This window comes from Lemur catta, chromosome 3, assembly GCF_020740605.2.
Source record: "Lemur catta isolate mLemCat1 chromosome 3, mLemCat1.pri, whole genome shotgun sequence".
Classification (NCBI taxonomy): domain Eukaryota; kingdom Metazoa; phylum Chordata; class Mammalia; order Primates; family Lemuridae; genus Lemur; species Lemur catta.
This window is the reverse complement of record NC_059130.1, coordinates 45,055,111-45,078,664: the sequence shown is the minus strand read 5'-3', so window position 1 is coordinate 45,078,664 and position 23,554 is coordinate 45,055,111. Positions and strand designations below refer to the sequence as shown.

Here is a 23,554-nt window from a genome sequence, read left to right as displayed (position 1 = left end):
GGCACTTATTTCATATGGTAAGATTGTTTTTCTCTCCACTGTCAAGAAAAAGCATTTAAAAGTATTGTCTTTGTTTCCTTTGCTCTTAAATCATAATTCTTTTAAAGCAAAATGTAGGAATAAAAGTTATCCAGGTCTATAAATGGTTTTCAAAAGTACCTATTTTATTAATGTGTATAGGATTTAAAAGAGCTATAATGAAGCATGTTAAGGCATTTTTAATCATTGTGAAAGATAAGTCATTTTCTTGTTGGTTCTTGATATTTTCCCATCTATATTCAAATTAATGGAGAAATATAGCCACCATCTCACTTAATGGTAGCAAGGAGTTATAGAAGTTTCTTATAAAATTTTATTCTTTAATAGAAAAAAAAGAGAAATAGTAGGAAATTGTTAACATTTAAAATAGTCACAAAATACATTGCTCGCTCTAAATGGTTTGATGTCTTAAAGATTCTTTCCTGTGCTTATGAATATTCAATTCTAGTAAATATCACAGCCAAAGAGTTCCAGGCGAAGTGCAATACTTTGATTCCATGTTTTAGGAATGATGCGGATAAACCTAGAAATGATTGGGGGGTTGAAAATGTTCTTCACGTGTCCTTTGGTATTACTATTTCCTTCGAAAATCTAGAAGCAAAATAATAAGAAAAATATTTAATGACAGTATAAGTGGGTATGAAAATCTTAGATAATTTTTTATACTTTCAGCTCAAACAGAAGGCATCAAAGAACACTTACAACTATCCCAGAGATAGTCGTCAGTTTATGAAATCACATGCCAGATAGACCCTTGGAGGGATTTCATCCCACCAGGGATCTGAACCAAGTTAGAGAACAATAAAGAAATCTGCCGTGACGCTGTGGAGCAGCTGCCAAGCATCTCTGCCCTTAGCCCCTTTGTAGCTATGTGACTTTGAAGAAATTACTTATATTCCCTGATTCTCCAGCTCCTCAGACAAAATGAGGACAATAAAATTTTACTTCACAGAAATTTTAAAGATGAGTGTAAACATATGACAAGGTAGTGGCCACCAAGAAATGGTTAACTATTACCGACATTTAAAATGTGGCCATGCATTTTTATTTACTTACTTAGGCATATACATTATATTCTTAACTGTTTTATGGGTTTCTTTTTCCTCCATCCTCAGCAAGCTCCTCAGGATTTACACACCACAGAAGCAAAATCACTATTTATTTATGACAATGACCCTCAGCCTGTTATGAAGACAACCTGGTATAGTGAGAAATAAAACAAACCAAAACAGACAACCCAGGAGTTTAAAAAGGTGAGAGTTGGGTTCAAATGTATTAACTGAGATAAGTGCTGAGCATTTGATAAGAATTAAGTAAATATCAGTTTCCTTCTGTGTGCCTCTCCTACTGCCTTTAGCACAATTCTCATTCCTGGAATACTAGGCACATCGCCTTAGCTTTGCCTCTGGTAGTATTTTTTAACCACAACACTAGGAAGTAGAATTATTTAGGAATGTAACGGAGTAGTTCATTTTGCAGAAAATCTAGTCTCCTCATCAGTAAGGATACTAATTGTTTTCTGTTTAATAACAATATGATGCAAAAAGATTTATGGCTTGGATTTGATCAGTTCACAAATAACAAGTATATGTAAGGCAATGCCAACATGGTGTTATTTCACATAACCCCTTCTGGATGCCTTCACTATCTTTCTCAATTAGAGCTAATTAAGCTTTGCAACATCCCCTAGTGTTTTGTCCTAACTATTTCATGGGAGGCTTTGTCAAAGCAGAAAGGTGATGTGCATGGTCCTTGTCCCAAGACCAGGCACCTGAAGAACTAGGATTTAGAAGACTTAAAGAGGTGGTACAGGTGAGTACATATTTGTCAAATGAAAGATATTGTTATTGTCATCATAGCACAGTTTTCAAATTGCTCTCTCTTTGCCAAAGTGCCACTTTACCTTGTCCACCATGGCGGATTTCTGCCTGTAAGGTTTCCATTCCACTCCCTGGTCACTGTAGTGGATGGTGTAGCTCTTCACATACATTTCAGAGGACAGAGACTTGCAGCCCTGCGTTGTCATCGCAGTTATCTTCTTGATTTTGAGTAGATCAATTTGTAACCACTGTTTGTTGTTGTTTGCCTATGAAAATGACAAAAACACATGGATAAGAAGGATGTTAAAACCTTTGCTTTTTTTTTTTTCAGACCAAGATACTCAGAAATGCACAGAGCTCAGAAGGATTTTGTTGTCACATTCCTTATGATTCACTGTCTCCTAGAAACTTCCAATTTCTTGTTTTTTGCCACAGCATTTCTGTTATAGTATTTCATACGCCGCACACAATTATTTGTTGTTTGTATCCCTTACTGCGTGAGGGAGAGGTTTACTTAGTTTCACTCCCTGGTATTCACCACAATGCAAGCCACATAGTTGGTGTTCAATAAATACTTGTTGACTGAATGAATAAATTTATTTGGAAAAATTATTGAAGTACTAAATTATCTATAAGTATTCTCTTAAGCAAGTTTGTTTAAATACTATGATGATATTACTGCAGGGTTATCTGGGAAAGATTTGGATAGCATTGTCTCTCTAATTTATTTTAGAAAAGCTTAACTTCTCTTTTCTATCCCTTGCTAATGTCGAATATCAGAAATAGTCCAATTTCTTCTTTTCTGATATTTCAAATAAGTGGGATATTTGAGAGACCTGTTAAAACCATAGTAGTGGCTTGTACACAGAAGTTGTCCTATCTCTGGCCTAACAAAATGCCTAATCACATGTTTGATGATATGTACTTGGAGAAAGAAGACCAGAAAGACTACCTGAGTTTTGGAGTAATCTGAGACAAATTCTCACCTTTGGGAGATTTATCATGTCTCATAGTTTCATTCACTTCTATATGAAATGAGTAGTTTCTCAATGTCACCCATACGTGCATGAGTGTATGTGTATAAATGCATACACATACGTATATCTTCACATAGCATATATATTTTTAAAGCAAATTAATTGAATTAAAATGGTTGTAGTAGAAAATTTAAGTCTGTAATATCCTCTAATGACATCTGGATGGTGTCTCAGTGTGTCTTCAAACCAAGGTTGCACCAGTGATACAAGGTATACAAGGGCTGTCCGGAAAGTATCCAGCCATTGTTAATACAACAAGGACAGTTATGTGGTTGAATACTTTCCAGACAGTCCTTGTAGGTAGCTAAAGGATTTTTGTAGGCATAAAAGAGGTAGAGATGCTTTAGTTGTAAAGAGACAGACATAAGTATATGTGCCTGTATATGTCTGGCTTCAATTTTCAGCCTCTCTGAAGAGACCCTATAAAGATATTTCATGCAAATGGAAGGCTAAACAAAACAAATATTTCTAACTCAGAATACCAAATTTAAGATGACAGCATTAAACATTAAAATTGGCGTTTCATCTTTGGGCCTTTATTACATTGCAAAGAGTAAGAGCAAATTATGTGGAGAGCAAATATTTTTAAAGATTATAAAATAAAGGGTGTGGTGACAAGGTTAAACCATGAACAGGTCTAAAGAGCATCTGAAAAACATTGGATGTTATAAAGTGTATAAACATACTGCAATATAACATTATTATTTTTATTATTTTAACTAGGTGTCAGTTTTCCCCTCTGCAAAATTACAAATGAGGTGTTTGGGCTGCTTCAAATGGAGGAAGGAGCCATTGGCCTGTTTACTGGAAGAATAAGATTCCAGTTCTGATTCTGCTACCAGACTAAGCTAAAATTACTTAATCTCCTGTGTATTTAGACTTCAAAGGAAACGTCTGGATCAGATGGATTGCTAGTTGGTACTCGAACATTTCGTGATTCTGTGATGGACCAGAATGAGTTTTGAGATACAGACATTGGTTCTCAAAACTATCTGTGTGGGGTCCAAGCTTTCCTTTTTACCCCATTAGCACCACAAATCTTTTTTACTTTCTAGTGGTCTACTTTAAAGATAGGTCCTGGAATTCTATAGAAAGTCAGGGAATCAGAATGTAGGTGTCTTTTTCTTTCTTTTTTTTCTTTTTTGAGGCAGAGTCTCACTCTGTTGCCCAGGCTAGAGTGCCGTGGCATCAGTCTAGCTCACAGCAACCTCAAACTCCCGGGCTCAAGCAAACCTTCTGCCTCAGCCTCCCAAGTAGCTGGGACTACAGGCATGCGCCACCATGCCTGGCTAATTTTTTCTATATATAGTTTTAGTTGTCCAGATAATCTCTTTCTATTTTTAGTAGAGATGGGGTCTTGCTCTTGCTCAGGCTGGTCTCGAACGCCTGACCTACAGCAATCTTTCCGCCTTGGCCTCCCAGAGTGCTAGGATTACAGGCGTGAGCCACTGCTCCCGGCCTAGTGTAGGTGTCTTAAGGGAAGGAGGCAGTATGCAATTCAGATTTAGTTGGCTGACGGGATTGTAAAGTTACCCATGCCATTCTGATTTCTCAGGTTAGTTGAAGAATGAAACAAAAATGAGTCAACTGTTGATAGTTACCCTAATATTAAGTTATCTGAAATACTTAATGGGCTAATATAAGGGGCAATACAATTCTTTGGAAAGTGTTTAACTTAGATCACTGATTTATAACCCTGGATCATCTCACTTTGCCTCCAATTGTTTCAAGGAATGTCACAAAGCTCTTTAGAAATGGAAATAAAAAAGTTTAAATAGCACTCTTAAGAAAATGAAATATTGGTCGGGCGAAGTGGCTCATGCCTGTAATACTAGCACTTGGGAGGCCGCGGTGGGAGGATTGCTTGAGCTCAGGAGTTTGAGACCAGCCTGAGCAAGAGCAAGACCCCATCTCTACTAAAAATAGAAAGAAATTAGCCAAATGACTAAAAATAGAAAAAATTAGCCAGGTATGGTGGTGCGTGCCTGTAGTCCCAGCTACAAGAGGATTGCTTGAGCCCAGGAGTTTGAGGTTGCCGTGAGCTAGGCTGATGCCACGGCACTCTAGCCCAGGCAAGAGAGTAAGACTCTGTCTCAAAAAAAAGAAATAAAGAAAGAAAGAAAGAAAGAAAGAAGGAAGGAAGGAAGGAAGGAAGGAAGGAAGGAAGGAAGGAAGGAAGGAAGGAAGGAAGGAAAGAGAAAGAAAGAAAGAAAGAAAGAAAGAAAGAAAGAAAGAAAGAAAGAAAGAAAGAAAGAAAGAAAGAAAGAAAGAAAGAAAGAAAGAAAATGAAATGTGGCTAAATTGTGAAGAAAAAATAAGAGATGATGTTGCAAATCTAAATCATTTGTTTATCACTAATGTAAAGTGACTAAATCAGGAGTTGGCAAACTATGGCCTGTGGGCCAAATCTGGACCACTGCCTGTTTTTTGCAAATAAAGTTTTATTGGAACACAACCATGTTAGTCCATTTACATATTGTTTATAGCTGCTTTTCTGGACAACGGTAGAGTTGAGTAGTTATGACAGGGAATGTATGGCCCACAAAGCCTAAAATATTTACTATCTGACTCTTTGCAGAAAAATTTCACCACTCCTGGTTTAAATCAAGGCTAGACCAAGAATCACAGAGATAATAACTCTTGTGAGCCAAAGTTAGAGCTAAAGTTATCAAGTCAACAGATATGCTAGATTCTTGGACCTAGGATTTTAATCTGCAGAAATACGAGATGATATTCCTGCTCCCTAGACACTGCCCCACACCCCCACCATGTTCCCTGTAGTGAGGGCCTTTGTTTCCTTCTGGAGAGCTGAGAGAATTCCGTGCATAGAGCATATTTCACCTTGGCTTGCCAGGCATTCACACGTCCCTGGGCATTAAGACGGGCACGGGAGGGTTCCCAGTAATCTCCCCACCAAGATTTTTTAAAGGAGGAAGCTGTGATTTGCTTGTTTTCTATCTTTCCACTTTCCATACCCAGTGGTGTGGAGCATCCTGTCAAGAGAAAAGTAATGTAATTAATTATGCACTATCAATATTCACTACATAGCATTTCGCACTGCAGAGAAGACAAGAAATAATACAACAAAAATAATGATCACAACAATAAACATTTATTGAATCCAAGTGCTAAACACTTTTTAGATTTTATATGTAGTATTTAACGCTCATATCTCCATTTTACAAATTAGAAAACAAAATATAACAAGAAACAATAACTTGCCTAAAGTAACAAAGCCAGAAGAATCAGAAACTGAATTTGAGCCCAGAGTCTGACATCAAATACCACATTGTAAACATTTAAATGGAACCTTCTTTCTATGCTTTGAAGTAGACAATAATCCTAAACTAGCCATATATATATATATATATATATGTATATTTGTATATATATATAATATACTCTGTTTCTTCTTCTTAAAAAAAGCTAGAAAGAAGATATAATGGACCCTTGGTAGTCACCATTTAATATTTTCCTTTTCAACCCTTGGAAGGTAATTCATGTTATATACCCTTGGGAATTTTGCCAAGGTGTAAGTTGAGCCTTATAGGCAGCAAGACTCACCTGTGACTATAAGAAACATAGCTAGTGAGTAAGACTAGTTGACTGCCCATCACCTCTGTGACACTTTGTCCTTGCTAGTAAAGCATGAACAAATTTTCTTGAAGTGATACCTTACTTTTTCCATGAAAAAAAGGCCCTAAAAAGAACACCTATTACTAATGGTAATTATAAAAGTATCAAGAAAGTGAAATAAGAAGAAAATAATGTTTCTGGTATAGAAAATAGATGTTTTCAATAAATTAAGAGTTGAATGTCACATTTTAGGGTAGCTTGCCTATGATTTGAACACATCTGTCATTTATACCATATACCATAGGGAAACAAACAAACAAAAAAACAGTGACTTATAGAACTGTTTTCAAGGCATGCTCCTGCCTGTATAAGATTTGTGTTTTATATGGGAGATGTTATATACTACTTACTGCTAGCTGGGCATTGGCAAAATGCCCATATCCATATCTCTCATGAATTTCAAGGGTATGTATGCTTTTCATATCTGCTTTGATAAGAAATTGATTCCAAGGTTCGGCTACTTTCTCCACTGTGAGTCATGGCTGCTTCTCTCCACCCTGAGGCGAGGTGCTCTAGCTCCCCAACAGATGTGCCTATTTATTGATCCCCCTACAAAGAAATGTTGAGAAGCCAGATGGGCCCTTGATAAACCAAGCCCCACCTGGCTTGAGGTGAGCCCCATCACCTTACCTTTTTAACCCGAGAATGCTATTTTTTATGTGTGCTTTGAAGTGAAATATATTGAAAAGCATTGCTTTAAGAGTCCAAGAAGAATAGTTGATAAAACTCTTAAACATCCTTATTATATATGGCAGAATTTTATTATGACCATTCATGACTACCTGGATTTATGTATACCAAGGGTCACATTACAGCCCCTGAAATATTGCAGCTTACATAGAAAAGATTTGAGTACCTACATAGGGTACTAAAGAGAATATAGAGTACAGTCTTGATTTAGGAAGTCGGGAAGCAGACTCAGATTTCAAAAACACTCACTGAACACTAAATATATGCCAGTAATGTTGCTAGATACTTTCATTACACTAAGTCTGAGTGACCTGGAGGATTTTGGAAGAGTCAAGCCTAGGTTGAATCTCAGGTAGTTTTTATTGAAAATGGGCTGATGGAGGTAATTCCAAATTAGAGCCTTTACTTGGAGGGTTATAGTGGTTCATCCATATCATCCAGGCATTGCTCAGAAAGGTAGTGCCTGTCCTCTGGCTGTTAGAGCCACTAGATCATATGGAGTGTTGGGAAACAGGGCTAAGAGACATGAGAGGTTTCAGGAGTTTGGCCCCTTGAAGGAATCTGTGGGCATGTTAGTTCACAGACTAGAGGCTGTTTAGCAACAAAGGGAGGCATTCTCAGAGGATGTCTGCAAAGCAACATTTCTTTGAAGGTGCAAGCTATCGCCTAAAGCTTATTACAAGGCAGAGCTCGGTTTGGGCCCAAGGCTAAGAAGCTGATTGAAATGCCTGCCTAGCAGACAACGTGCAGCTGGAACTATCTTAAACTTCAAGGCTATTCCTGCTTCACTTCTGACCACATGTCTCTGTATTTAGAGAAATAGATTAGATTAGTATACAGACTCAGTGTTCCTGCTTTATGCATTTTTATCTTTAATTTGTATGCTCAGCTAGGTCTATTCTTAACTTTCGGCTTAATGTGTTTATCTTAGAAAAATTTCATGACCGTCTATTCTTGTAGACAGAATTAGGTAAGGGTCCCTTGAAACCTTTGGGGAGCCTTGAAACCTCAACAAATGAACTGTACACATATTCTTTAACCAAGGACAACTGCTTGCTGTAATAATAAATACTGATGTGGGATTTCACTCAGGGCCTCACAGCTCACAGGAATGCTGGAGGACCCCTGACTCATCCATTACTTTAAATTACACTTTGTCTCTGTCTCTATTATTTCCCTGTCTCTATTATTTCCAAATCTCTTGTGATGATCCTGCCTGGGACCTGTTTTGCTGGGAGAGTAGCTAGCTCCCAGCAACTGAGAGTTTACTTGAATGGAACCTGCATTTTACAAAGGTTTTTCTAGGAGCCTAAGTCATTGAAAAGAACTAAAAATTCTACTCATTCTCCCACACCTCCCAAATCTTAATTCTGAGTGGCAGTGAGAAAATAACACATCTTTCTTCCTTACCATTCACTTCACAACCTTGCAGTTCCAATCGAAGGGTAGGTCTGTTATAGGATCTAGTTGGAGAGATCCTAATATATCTAGCCACAATAGGTGGGTCAAACTGATTCTCTTTTATTGAAGATGCATCTGAATTGCCATCAAAATACTAGAAGAAAAGAAGAAAGCTTAGTCATGTAACAATTCTCAATAAAGTGATTTTATAGTAAAATTTTAATCTAGAGTTTAATATTGTGATATTAAGTTTTCATGGGGCCTGAACCAAATCAATTTGGTCTGAAAATATAATTGGGGATAATTTTAAGAAGATGGTATAGATGTAGTTTGTCCTATTTCTCCTGCTAAGTACATCTAAAAACCCTGGACAGTATACCTAAAAGAAACATAAGAAGACTCTGAAAGGAGAGAAGAAGGCAGACTGACTAGGGTTCTTAGAAGGAACAAGACAGTGGTGAGTTCCCTGGGTGTTTCTTGTTTTTTGCTTTGCCTCATCTATCCCAGACTTAGAGATGAAGAAGGCAGCAACCTGGAAATACCAATGGGTACAGACAGAAAAAGCCCCAACAAAAGCCTGCTTTCTGTAGCCAAAGGACCAGGTAAGGGCAGCCTTAGCAAGACAGAAAGCTTTTGAGACAATAACTTCCCTACTTCAGCCAAACACCACCCAAGCCTGTTGGCCCTCCTCCACCCACAGCAGCAGAGGCTGAGCGGGGAGCCTAGACTTCTATGTTCATGAGACTAAAGTGGCATCCCGACACCCTCATTGGGGTTGTGTCAGCAAATGCCACACAGGGACCCAGGACTCTCATCCCCTCCAGCCCTTAATGAAGCTCCTTCCCCTGCAGTACCAGTGGAGGCCACATGGGGAACTCCCATCCCCCACCCATTAGCAAAGAGGAGCAATTGCCTCTAAGGTGTCAAGGGAGTGGGAATCTGGACTTTGACTGCCACCTGGCAGTAACCAGGCTGTGCCCTGTCTCTTTCCCTACCAGAGCAGTGGTAGAAAAGCCAGCTAACACAGACTATAAGGACAGATACCAGTAAGATTGAAAACAGAAAAAACAATAGAGAACAAAAAATCAATGAAAAAGCTGGGTCTGTGAGAAGATAAACAAATGGACAAATCTCCAGCAAGACTGACAAAAAAAGAGGGGGTGCAAATTACATTATCAGAGATGAAACAGGCAACATCCCTGTACACATCAAAAGGACAATAAGGGAATGCTACAAACAACTCCACACACAAATTTAACAACTTAGAGGAAATGGACTGATTTATTGAAATATACAAAATATCCCAACTCACCCAATATGAAATAGATAATTTGCATAGCCCTGTAACCATTAAAAAAAATTAAATTTGTAATTGAAAAACTTCCTCCAAAGAAATCTCCAGGCCCAGATGGCTTCACTGGCAATTTCTACCAAATGTTAGAAGAACTAATACCAATTCTAGACATTCTCTTCCAGAATGTAGAATAGAAGAGCATGTTTACCAATTTATTTTATGAAGCTAGTATTACTGTAGTATCAAAACCAGAAAAAGACAGTCCAAAAGAATAAAACTACATACCAGTATCTCCCATGAATATAAATGCAAAAAACTTTGAGCTATGGACTCAATTGCAATCTGCGTTCTCATTCCAAATACTAATTAGTAAGAACCATGATTTAAGATTTTGCATGATTTGTTCTAAGATATATTATAAATTTATTAGAAATAACTAAATTATAATGTGGATAATAGTAAATGATTTGCATAAAATAAAAATTGAAACAGATTCAATGGCAGATAGATCCCTTGCACTTAGATAGCTTTCTTTGGGGGAAGGGAGTTTAGGGAAGATGGGGAGAGTTAGGCCTCCTGGCTGAGCCAAAGGAAGATCCAGCAGGGGAATGTCATTCCTCAGGCATGGACCCCCAAAAAGTCTGAGAATCACACTGCCTCAGGGTATTATTGGCATTAACACTACTATTTCCTTCAGGTACACTGAAATAAAGAACAAAATAGAATGTAATAGTGAAATCAAAGCTCTTGGTAACCAGTTTTTAGCACAAGCTCCTTAAGGCATAAGACCAGATACTCTACTCTGCTGTGCACCATCTGCCAATCCGAGAAGTCTGAGTATTTTTTGTTTGATGATAAAGTGATGTTTTTCAAATGTTGTAGGGTTTTGAATTTTCAGTAATCCCGCTTATCTCTTTAATTTGTGATGCATAGACCCATCATATTAGCACTTTTCTCCATAAGACCCTTAGAAAGCCATTCGCATTTCTAATACCCAGAAAAGTTTTTATTTTTTTTAAAGACGGCTATTAGATATAGTCATAATAACCCCAGACTGAGTCTTGAGATTCAGATAGAAACATGCACACAAACCATCACATTCCTTGTGCTGTTCCCTTTGAAGATCTGCCAGTTGGTGTGGTCAGAACTGTAGGCCACATTGAACTCTGCAGTATACAGGGACTTCAGGTAGTGTTTGGCACCTTGGGTCTGGATCCCTGTGATTACAACTTCCTTTTGCATGTCCACCTGCAATACAACAAAGCCAGTAAACACAACAGTTCTTGTCTATGAGTCACATACTGTCCTAATGAATTATACAATTAATTTTCTTTAGAACTAAAGAACCAGCACCTAAGGTCTTAGCAAACTGATAAGTGACTAAATGAAATCCATATTTGAATACAGAGTACCTGGACTTGAATCCCAGTGCCAGCACTAACTAGCTGCTTGTTACTTTGGGAAGGTGATTAGCATCTCTCTGCCTCAGTTTTTTTCATCTATAAAAGGGTATATTACTAGAACTAATCTCAGAGGGATGATTTTGAGGCTGTAAAGTATGTAGAATAGTCCCTAGCACCTAGCAATTGCTATTTCCCTTAACAATATTACAAGAACAACAAGAAGAAATTACTAAATCATTGTCATTTTTATTACAATAGCAGTAAATATTATCAGGCTATTAAGACATACCTGGATCCAAGGGTTAGAGCCAGATTCTGTTGCAGGTTTTTCTACACTCCAAGCATTATATGATCCAATGTTGTTTAATCTTGCCAATCTAGGCTCCCAATACCCTAAATATAAAGGAAGAAAAAAAATTATCCTGAATTTAAGAAAACCCAAACAATTAGCAATTTCTCAAATGAGTTTGATCAAGGGGAAGACCAGATCCCTGGAGGACCTGTGTTGCAGTTAGGAGATGAGGCAGTTGACATGGGCCTTAGCTGCTGAGCCAGTCCTTGATGAGCTCTTGGCTTCAGATCTGTGTTTGGTCAGCTGTCAGCCACTACCCACCCGCTTTCTTGCACATGAGAGGTGTTTGTCTTTTCTCAGTCATGTTGATGTGTCTGCTGCGAATATGCCTGCCTCACAGGAACACATGGAAGAGGATCATGAGCCATGGGAGTTTCCCATGGCTCATGATCCTCTTATCATGACCTCCTGATCTTGGGAAAGGCTTTGAGGCAGAATGAGGAAACTTAGGAGGAGTTCCTGACACATAGTGGGTGATCAACAAAGTTTCTTGAATAAATGAATGGTTGGCACAGGCAAAGGGCCATACTAATGGGGACTGTATTTGCCTGGCTGTTAAGACCCTGTAAATCTGGCTGGAATGTTATATGTGCAATAAAACCCATAAAAGATGAATGCGAAGAGTTTTAGGAATGGGCACACGGTCATAAGAGTAAGCTATCTACTTCTTGCCAAATCCCTACTGCCTATGTAGAGATACCAATAAACTTTAGCTCCTGGCTTTCCCTAGAAGAGACACTGGGAACATTATATACCAGAGTGGGTGGTGGTGATAAGAGTATGCTAACAGGCTTTTAGATCCTGCCATAGTGTTCCTTCCTCTACCAAATGATCACCCCAAATGGAATTGCTTCACTATATTGTGGTAGAGAAATGCCTGTAGAGAAGAACTGGCCCATAGGCAGGGTTGTCATGTATAGTTTCACAGGTTATGTACTGCACAATTGTAGAGGATGCCATTCACAGGATATGGTGCTATAACTTACCCAGATGCCCAGAAGCCTTGATCTGTGTATCAGATATGATACCAGTGCTTAGTCCCATTGGCATCTTACATTCTATGAAAAACAGAAAAATGAATAATTTTTGCTTATAAAATTTTTGCTTACAAAGTAAAAGCTCCATGGCTAGATATTATATCTCTGATGGGTCAGTAATTAGATATTTTTCCCTACCTTGTATGACACTGACTTAAGCATGTCTTATCATAAAATGGTAAATGCCCTAGCAAGACCAGTGCTTTAATAGAAATAATGACATCCTGGAGGAAAGCAACTGAAATCCTGAAATACAATTGGTTTTTACAGTGATTTCCATCTGCTTTTATCTTAAAATAAGCTATTTCACAATGTTAAGTAAGTACTATCCCTCATGAGACTGTGTTCTCAAAAGTTTTCCTGGAAGTTACAAAGTTATTTGTATATTGATCAAGGAAGGGATACCAGCCTCTGTGCTACCTGGATGTTGGGCACAGTGCTTGGTACTCAACAGGTGCTTAGTAAAGCCTTAATGAATGGATAGATGGGCTGGGCATGGTGGCTCACATCTGTAATCTTAGCACTTTGGGAGGCTGAGGTGTGAGGGTTGCTTGAGGCCAGGAGTTCAAGACCAGCCTGGGAACATAGTGAGACCCTGTCTCTACAAAAAATAAAAAAGTTAGCCAAGCATGGTGGCTCATGCCTGTAGTCCCAGCTACTTAGGAGGCCAAGGCAGGAGGATCTCTTGAGCTCAGGAGTTTAAGGTTACAGTGACCCATGATTGGACCACTGCACTTCAGGCTGGGCAGCAGAGTCAGACCCCATCTCTTTAAAAAAAAAATGAGTAATGGATGGAAACATTGTTTCTTGAATACTTGAATACTGAAATGACAAGTTTAGTGACTATGTCAGTCATTGTTGAATTCCTGTTACCTTTCCCTCCTCTACCCTAGGAACCTATAAAATTTCTTACATCCACTTTCTCAGGGATTGTAAATCATGAAGAATGCTCTACATTGGTTTCCCAATTAAGAGGAATGCGTTTGATCTGCATGATGTGTTTTCAGTACAATCAGACCAGGGGCCAGGATAAAAGCAACTATGGCTACAGATTATGCCTTTATCACATCAGAGTTCTCACAGTTGAATATTTGCAATCTAAAAATTGGTAATATTCTAGTAATAGGCACTCTCCTGCTAAAAAAAAAAAAAATCACATGACTATTGAGTGATACCTTTGTCTATGACAAGAAATGGTGTTTGCATCCCTGCTTTCTGGTTTTCTCCAACCTCTGTGTTTAGGAGCCACCAACCAGGTTTTGATGGCTTCATTTCAAGAGTTTTAAATGCACCTGAAATAGAGAGTTAAGGACATTACACACCCAGAGCGTAACAAGTTAACATTGTGGCTGATAGCTCTCCAAGAATCTTAAAATCCCTGTTTCACAAGAGGCTTTACAATAGAATTTAAGAGTTAGTTATCCATGTCTGTTTAGGTAAGACTACAGGTATAACAGATAAAAACAAAACAACAACAGCAATATACACACACAGATTACTAAAAATCAATTGCCCTAGGATTTTAAAAAAAATCACTACCACACCTCACTAGAAAGAAACTTTCACTTATCTAAATATGTCACAAGTTAACTCATACATAGTACAGCTTCACAGTCCTAAGTATCAGAGTGATCTTGAATGATTCATCATTGGGTCTCTAACCTCTTGTACATGTTTCCTTTCTCTCTCTTCATTTTGCTTTTTTCTGTTTTTTTAATATGAGAAAATCAAGATAAAACACTCTTCCTCTATGTTTTTGACTTTTCTGTAAAGCTCTTACAGATTTGGATAAAGATTTGCATAGATTGTTTCAGAAAATCACTGAAAGAATGAGATTTCTAAAACCTCTGATTGTCCATTCTGGTATTTAATATTACACTCTGCCAGTTAACATTTAAATTTTGTTAACTATAATTTGTGACCGTTTCCAAGATTGTGGGTGAAAATTAATAGATGATGGTCATCCCCTTCAACACACTGAAAAAAGATCTCCAGTTTTCCTCTCTCCAACGCAAATATTTAGGTTTGGATATTTAGATCGAACAGCCAGTCCCAGCTTCTCAGTTTATTTTGCAGGCTCATGGGAAGGACAGCTGATCTGCTAATACTTGGTAAAAAGATAAGGAGTAAGGTTGCCCTAATCCTCTCTCTCTCTGATCTTAATAGCGTGGGTCCCTCTAGATGTATTAGTGAATCACTGGCATGTGTAAACCAACAAGAACCCTCTTCTTCCCTTCCTTTAACCAAACTAGGCCGGTTTTAACTTCTGTGCCTACACCTAAGGCAGGCTCACAGGATGACTTCCCCACCCAAAGTCCTGTCAAGGGGTGGCCTTCGCTAGATGATCAAGCAGCATTTGTGGAAAGGAGGCTGCTTGTTAAAAAATGCAGACTCCTGGGAATTCTGTCCAATATCTACATTAAAGTCTCTGAGAACAAAATCTCTGCTTTTGCATCTGCATTTGAACCTGCTTCCTAGGATTTTATGATGCCCACTGAAGCTTGAGAATCTGGCATCTGGCACTCACACACCTATTACACAAGCAGGGAGATCTACAAACAACTCATTGCCACATAAACATTTTTTCTGATGATTGTAGTTCGTTTAAATCTATACTTATCATTTTGCACATGAAAAGCTCTAAATACTTTTGTTCTTATTTAGCTTTTATACAAAGCTTTTTGTATCCTTTAAAAAAATTTTTTCTTTCCTCTTCAAACAGCCTTATGAGTCAGTTTAAGACTATGATTCCCATGGTCACTTGCTCAAAGATATTATTAGGGTGATAGAGCCAGGAGTAGAATTCAAGAATTTGGAAATCCTAATAAGTTTCTAATCTCGCTCCTGACAGAGATAGCCTCAGCTGCCTGAGACCTGTGAGATTCATTGCGTCACCTGTTGAGATCTGATCTTTGTGACAAATAGTGGCTTGGCCTGCATACAGCATAGCATCTCTATAGAACCAAGTTGGGCCACACATTTATCCTGTGTGGTACTGCAAACAGCACACACGCTAGGTGATGTTTTTGTGCTCTGTATACAGTTTTGGCATATAGCTTTGCCTAGGCTTTGTGCCAGAAGCTTGTGTTCTGATCCCGTAGAAGGACAATGCACGAGGAGGGAACGAGGTAGAGTTACAGATGCTCAGATTGCCTTCTCCTGGTCTTTCTTAGCAGTAACCTTTTTCCATCACCCACTATTTACCAGGCAGAAGGGGCCAGACCCCTAACTGGTGCTGTTGATGGCCATTTTCCAGCAAGGTCTGCCCATGGAAGTGAACCACGTGAATGTCTTGGGAGCCGCCCACATTCAGCAGGTGGAACCTCACCCACTCTTGCTCGAACATTCTCAGGCCAGGCAAGTTGTAGATCATCCCATTAATGGCTGAAAGATAGAGAGATACAACCAATTCAAAACCTGTATACATCAGGTTGGCTGGTAAGGAAACATGGTGCAACCCACTCACTGCCAGTCTTCCTCATTTCTCCGCATTCCCGGGCCCGCCCAGGATAGAAAGGGCCCTACTAGATGTCATATCGGTGAGAGGCTGAAGCAGAACCACCAGCCCTTCTCATGTCACTCCCACCAGCCTATAGTAGAGGTGCAGGTGAGCTCCCTTTCTAAGTCATTCATCGCTCTTTTCCCCAGACTCTGTGCTTTACTCATTTATTGTTCCCATTAATGGTCTGAATTTTCCTTTGCTACAAAAAAATAAGAACTAATATAGGCAGACAGAGCAAACTCCAGGGGTTAGAGTAAGTAAAGAGATGTCCAGCATGTCACCCTAAGGCCTCCTACATTCAGAGATCGTTCCAGGCAAAATTAGGAAGTTGGCATTTATCTTTGGTGTACGCACCAACCATAGTGAGTCACGTTTATTCTCTGATTGATATGATAGCTCCTCTGCCCCCTTCCCAGCTTAGATGTCTAGGATTCCCAGGTTTTACCACTGTCGCCTTAGTGAAATATGTGGGCTTTATAAAAAGGTACCTGATATACTTGATCATTGAAGAAATGTAACACAAAACTTTAATGATAAAGCTTAGTGCTACCAAGCGTTTAACTGGAGCTAAAATGAGAGAAGTTTTTTTAATTCCTTCTTAAGTTAAATCCTGCTGTGGAATTTCAGGAACCAGACAAGTGAATTTTTGGAAGGGGAAGAGTTTAGATCATTTGGGCACCCTTAAAATTATATCAGGTATGGGAACACCTATCTACATACTGATAACACCGGCTTGTACCCCTCATCTTGGTTACTGTTTCAGTTTCCAATTTACAGGCCACATCTGGGATGGATTTCTGAGTAGGCATACTTTCCCCAGTGTGACCACCAAATGCTCTCTTGCCACTATCCTCCCACTGCCTGGCTACCTAGTTTCCTATCTCATTTTGTTCTCATGTGCTTTGGAGCCACCTGGTAGCTACTAAGAGCTAGAACTGTTAGAGTCATGCTTATTTTAGAAAAGACACATGGGTGATCATTTCCTCTATACAAACACTACTCCTTTAGCGATCAAGAAATAGGTTTATTAACTTTTAAAACTGCAGAATAATGTTACTTCCTTTTCAATATCTGTTACCGCCTGAGGCACACTGGCTTCTTTTGTTTGCTGGTTTGTTTTGCAGTAGCCACTGTGTGCTACCTTTCAGACTCTCTCTATTCTCCTTCACCTGCAGTGTCCCCTGCCAGGTTATGTCAGCCCTCTGAGATGTTAGGGAGCTGGTTTTACTTGTAGCCCCTGGTTCCTCAGAAGCATCTCATGTCTAATCTTGTGAATATCTAAGGGCAGGAATCACCATGACCCAGTGTGATTTAGTTCAGAGATTAGATCAAAGTCAGAGGAAAATACCATGAAACTCATGGGAGTTTTTTACTTCTGAGGATGCAAGTCTCCAAGACCTTTTGGACTTCTTTTCATAGTACCAGCTCTTCTTTTCATCAAAGACCATAAAAAGTAAGACAAATTCTCTCATGTCCATGGGCATGTTGCTCTCCTTATGAAGTGTTCCTTTATGGCAGATCAGAAGGGGCCCTATCAAGCCCGAGTGGATATCTTTTTCCTGGAAGGCAGGAAGAGTAAATTGCATGTATTCTCCCTTTCTCAGGATTTTCTTTGCTCTCTGACAATCACTGATTATACAGAAAAGGAAACTTTCTTATAAGCTCTGAATTTGAATTTTATAAAGGAATAGCTTAATAAGCCTGGATATTTATCATCTAATTCTGTTGCATTCATATTCCCTTCCTCTGACTGATCTTTTATCCCAATAATGATGATGGTAATATTGATAATATAATGGATACTATTTATTGAGCATCTACTATATTAAATGCTTTGCCTATAGTATCTCATTTAATCCTGATAATTTCATATGATAAATATAAACTCATTCATTGAATAAATATTTACCAAGTGCTTACTACATGCTATGCACTATTATCTCATTTATAACTTTGGAAACTAAGGCTGAGAGAGGTCAAATGATTTTTCTAGGGTCATGCAATAAGTGACAGGGTAGAACTTTAGATCTAAGTCTGTGATCTTTCTACTATGCCTTAAATGAAGGAGTCTTTTTAAAAAATTGACATATAAAATTGTATGTATTTTACTGTATATATTCACAACATATTGAAGTATATATATATTGTGGCATGATAGACAAAGGAGTCTTGACTTTGCAATTCTTTCATTAAGAAGGAAAATTGCAAATAAATGTCTTCCTCTGTAAATGCAGGCACTCTAACTTGGGGCCAACCATTTAAGGGATTCTCCCTCTTCTCCACTGAATAAATGTCTCTCTCTCTTTCTCTCTCTCTCTCTTTCTGTCATCTGAAGAGCTGCATGGAGAGTCCCTGGTTACAGTAACTGCAGACTGTTGTTCACAACCCACACATTCCTCATGAAAAGCAAGACAGATATTTAACAGGAAATAGCCCCAATCCTTCCATTTGGTGGACTCAGTTTATAAAGTCAGGGGAATGACAAACACTATCGATGGAAGTGCCTACCGGGTTCACAGCTGAGTAGTAGGCCCAAGCCCGGCAGGCGGAGCCAGGGCTTTCTGGCCCCGATCGATCAGTGGCGTGCCACACGTATGTGTAACTGCTGTTTGGTGGGACAGCATTATCTTCCTTAAACCATTCAGGAGAGTCGTCTTCATAAGTCTTTCCCTCTGATGATTTTTCATAGGAAAGTCCGTGAGCATGAAGAGAATATGGTCTGGAAGCTAAATTTTTAAAACGAACCTAGGAAAAGGAATGATCCACAAATATACTCAAGCTTAACAAAAATCTAAACCTCAAAATGTCAGCATTATAGGCCAAAGTGGATGGTTGTGAAATCAGAGCTAAGATATATTGAGTGCTGACAATCACAAAATAACTCGTGTATATTATTTCATTTAATTTTCACAACCATCCTGTGAGATCGGGCCCAAGTAGTTTACCCCAGAAACACTACAGCATGTTTGTTCTTAGGCTCCAGGATGACATGAAATAACAGTGATAGGTGCTGGAGATGTGAAGATGAAAGAGGCGTGGTTCTTGCTCAAAAAGCTTTCAAGCTACTGGTGAAGAGAGACATATACATGTAAATCCAGCTACAAATCCGGAGACAATAGGTGCTACACACAAAGTAAGAATGCGTTGAGATGAGAATGCCGTGGAGGAGCAATTTCGTGGAATGTCTGTGAGAGGTTGGAACAATTTAGGAAAGTTCTCGGGGGAAACAGAATTGGTCCTTGTGGAATGAACAGGAGCTCAGCAGTGGAGAAAGAGGAGAAAGACATTTCAGGCTCCTGAACGGGCAGAAACATGCCTGTAAGGAGAGGAGTAAAGGAAGAGTTTGGGGGACAGCAAGGATCTGGGTATGGCTGGACTGTGGAACACACAGGGGTGGGTGGAACCTGGTGAGAAATGAAGCTGGAAAAGGACCAGGTGGGGGCCAGATGGCAGAGGACCTTCAATGCCGCCCGAGGAGAGTCAGACCCACGAAGCTCCTCCTCATCTTCTCTATTAATATAACTTCTAGTGATTAAAGACTCCCTAATCTTAAGAGAGATTATTGCCTCCGATATCTTCATGGAACATCTAGAATAATTAAGATTCTCATATCCCTATGCACCTATTTGTCTTTTTAAAAAGAGCAAATGTTCACTGAAAATTTGGTGAATGCTTAAAATAGGTAAATTAGATTATGTGTTTGGATCTACAATAATTTACTCTGGATTCCAGTTCTTTCCTTTTTTTGTAAGTGAGAGGCTAGAAAGGATGGGGAAATAAACTTTGTTATAAAAAGCAGCTGTAGATCTGAAACTGGACACAGGATTTTGAAAGAAATGACCAAGACTGGGAAAACCCTTAGGAAACCTGCTCACTTTTGGAGGGCATGGACAAACTTTTACTTCCCTTACTAATTTTCTTTAACTTCACTATCTTTTAAGAACACCAGGAGATATTTCTAAATTGCTATTACTACCCCCACTACTACTGCCACCACCACCACTACTATGAAACTCAATTGAAGTGCTCCTGAATATATTAATTTTCTGTGTTAACTTTACATAGTAATGTTAGCTTTAGATAAAAATAACTGTGATTTTCCCAAGATTATACAGTTTTCAGCACTTAAAAAAATTATGAGACCACTTTTCTTTGCTTAAAATTTCCAAAATTTCCAAATTGCTTGGGAAGGAGTCTATGAAAAGAAATGTAATTATTTATTAATCCTGGAAAAGGAATAAATCACCCATAGTTCTTTTGCCACCTTCATCTTTACAACCTTCTGGTGCTTGTGAAAATTCCTCTGATGATCTTAGAAGTGTTCCCAAAAGATGACTTACTTGGATGACGTCATCCACTTCGGCTCTAATAACAGGACCAAGAATGCCAAGATGCTCCTCATACTCTCCCTGAGGATCACGTTTGGTAAAAGTGCTGTCAAGGTACTTTCGAAAAACTACTTTTTTGTATATGGCACCCTCTGGAATATCATCAGTGTCTTCATTATCCATTTCACTGAAATAACAATAGCATTTGTTTAAAAGAAGAAATTAAAGACTGTTCAAAGAATTTAGAAAATTATCTCTGTTTCTAAATATATAGGTTATTAGGTTATTAAGCATGAAATGTCTGATTTCCTTAAGTACTAAGTTTGACAGTTGATACATCTGACATTTCACTTTGACCCTTGTTTTATTTTTATTGTGAAGTTACATCCTCAGTCTTTCAAATGCATGTTTTGGTGTGATTATCTTTCAAATTTTTTTAGAACAATTTTTGTGAAACCATGGATAAGTCAAAAATTCATGTTATTTTCTAATATGAGTTCTGTTGTGGAACCAATGCAGCTCAGACAGCCCCAAATGTCAACGAAGTGTTTGGGAGGGCTATAGCTAATGAACGCGCAGTACATAGACAGTTTGAGAAGTTCCATTCTGGTGATTTTAACCTTGAAAATGAGCCATGTGGGCAACCTGAGACCAAAGTGGATAACGATGAGCTGAAAGTAGAAGCAAATCCATCTCAACCTAAATATGAATTAGCAGGAAGGTTTGACATTCCTATTCCAACAATATTGGACCATTTGAAACAAATCATCAAGGTAAGTAAGCTGGATAGATGATTTCTGCATGAATTAAATGAGGAGGGAAGCTTGCCTTTCTTTGCTGTCATGACACAAAGGTGAACCATTTCTGCACTGTACTGTTACATGTGATGAAAAATGGATTCTTTTTGACAATCGCAAGCATTCGGCACAATGGTTGGATAAAGATGAAGTGCTGAAACACAGTCCAAATCCAAATGGTCATCAAAAAAAGCTACTGGTGTCTGATTGGTGGTCCAGTGCTGGTATTATTCACTACAGCTTCACAAAAACTGGTCAATCAATCACAGCAGATGTCTACTGCAACCAATTGGATGAAATGATGATGATGCTTGTGATTAAGCAGCCGAGATTGGTCAATAGAGAACAGGCCAATCCTCTTGTAAGACCCCATGGTACAAAAACCAACACTGCTCAAATTACAGAAGGTGGACTTGGAAACTCTGGCATCCACCATATTCACCAGACCTTGCACCAACTGACTACCACTTCTTCCAGGCTTTGGACCACTTCTTGCAAGCAAAAATATTCAATTCTCAATAAGCTGTGGAAAATGCCTTTGGCGAATTCATTGCCACTCGCTGTGCAGGCTTCTTTGCTGCTGGCATAAACAAGCTACCATTAAGATGGCAAAACTGTGCTGAGAGTTTAGGTGCATACTTTGATTAATTGTACCGCTTCTTGTTTGAGATATAATAAACTAAATTTGTGATTCAAAATCAGACATTTCATATTTAATGACCTAATAATATCTAGAGAAGGTCTTCAATAAATACATGATGGCCAAATGAATGAATATGTAAGAGAAAAAACTTCAAGCCAGTAAATATCTTTCAACTCCCAGCTCAAATATCATTTCTTACATATGTCTTCCTATGATCCTTTAGACTAGGTCAAGTTTCTCTATATCATTCCTTATATGTCTATAGTAGTAGTATATATAGTAAATTCTTATAGTATTCCTATGGTATATATAGCAAATTATATATAATTTATTTGAGATTATTAATATCTGATTCTTTCACTAGGTTATAAGTCCTATGAGGTCAGCTATTGTGCCTAGTTTGTTCACAATACTTTCTTCAGTGCTTGGCATATTTTCTGGCACATAGTAAACACTTACTCAATTTTTGTCAAACACATAAATGAATGAAAACATATAATCATATATTAACATGGCAAATTTTAACATCAAAGGCAAACAAAGCCATGCAATAGGACAGTGCCACAGCTTGAGGATATCAGGTGACGACTGATGGTCAGATGAATTAGAAGGTCACACCTGTGAAGGACACTGGATGGATGAGTGTTTTGTACCCTGAAAGTAGCTACTCTCCTCAAATTTGCTTTTGCTAAAGACATTTTTCCCAAGCTTATTAACACTGGACTGGACAAAGATATTTTTGGATATGGCCCCAAAAGCACAGGTAACAAAAGTAAAAGCATACAAATGGGGTGTGTCAAACTAAAAAGTTTATGCACAGCAAAGGAAACAATTAATAGAGTGAAGAAGAGACTTATAGAATGGGAGAAAATATTATTAAACCACATATTTTATAAGGATTTTACATCAGAAATATAAAGAACTCAACTCAATAGCAAAAAAACCAAATAACTTGATTAAAAAAGGGCAAAGGACCGAAATACACATTTCTCAAAAGAAGACATACAAAAGGCCCAAAGGTATATGAAAAAACACTCAACATTACTAATAATCAGAGAAATGCAAATTAAAATCACAATGAGAGATCAACTCACATCCATTAGAATGGCTATTACAAAAAAGACAAGAGGTAAGCAATGAAAGGATGTAAAGAAAAGGGAAACCTTGCACACTGTTTTTGGGAGTGTAAATTAGTACAGCCATTATGGAAAACAGTATGGAAGTTTCTTAAAACATTAAAATGGAACTACCATACAAGCCAGCAATCTCACTCTTGGGTATATATCCAAAGGAAATGAAATCAGTATGTTGAAGAGAAATCTGCACTCCCATGTTTATTGCAGGATTATTCATGATAGCAAAGATATGGAATCAACATAAGTATCTGTCAACAAATGAATGGATAAAGAAAATGTGATACATATACACAGTGAAATACTATTTAGCCTTGAAAAAGAAGAAATGTCATTTGTGACAACATGGATAAACTGGGAGGACCTTGTGTTAAATGAGATAAGCCAGGTACAGAAAGACAGGTATCACATGATCTCACGTGTGAAATCTAAAAACATTGAA

At 38.3% G+C, this 23,554-nt stretch overlaps 1 protein-coding gene across 4 annotated transcripts in view; it reads right to left on the bottom strand.

Moving 5' to 3' along the window:
- Positions 1-203: 203 nt before the first annotated feature.
- Positions 204-23,554, bottom strand: part of F5 (coagulation factor V) — a 65,600-nt gene continuing 42,249 nt past the window's right edge. For all 4 annotated transcript variants that reach the window (XM_045547413.1, XM_045547416.1, XM_045547414.1 and 1 more), the window contains 12 exons: positions 20,552-20,726; positions 18,720-18,956; positions 17,560-17,770; positions 15,914-16,093; positions 13,885-14,001; positions 12,659-12,730; positions 11,610-11,713; positions 11,010-11,165; positions 8,633-8,777; positions 5,738-5,889; positions 1,943-2,125; positions 204-630 (listed from right to left, as the gene is read on the bottom strand). In XM_045547413.1, the coding sequence (XP_045403369.1) occupies positions 484-630; positions 1,943-2,125; positions 5,738-5,889; positions 8,633-8,777; positions 11,010-11,165; positions 11,610-11,713; positions 12,659-12,730; positions 13,885-14,001; positions 15,914-16,093; positions 17,560-17,770; positions 18,720-18,956; positions 20,552-20,726 (1,879 nt within the window). In that variant the 3' untranslated portion in view covers positions 204-483. The remainder of the gene's footprint in view (positions 631-1,942; positions 2,126-5,737; positions 5,890-8,632; positions 8,778-11,009; positions 11,166-11,609; positions 11,714-12,658; positions 12,731-13,884; positions 14,002-15,913; positions 16,094-17,559; positions 17,771-18,719; positions 18,957-20,551; positions 20,727-23,554) is intronic.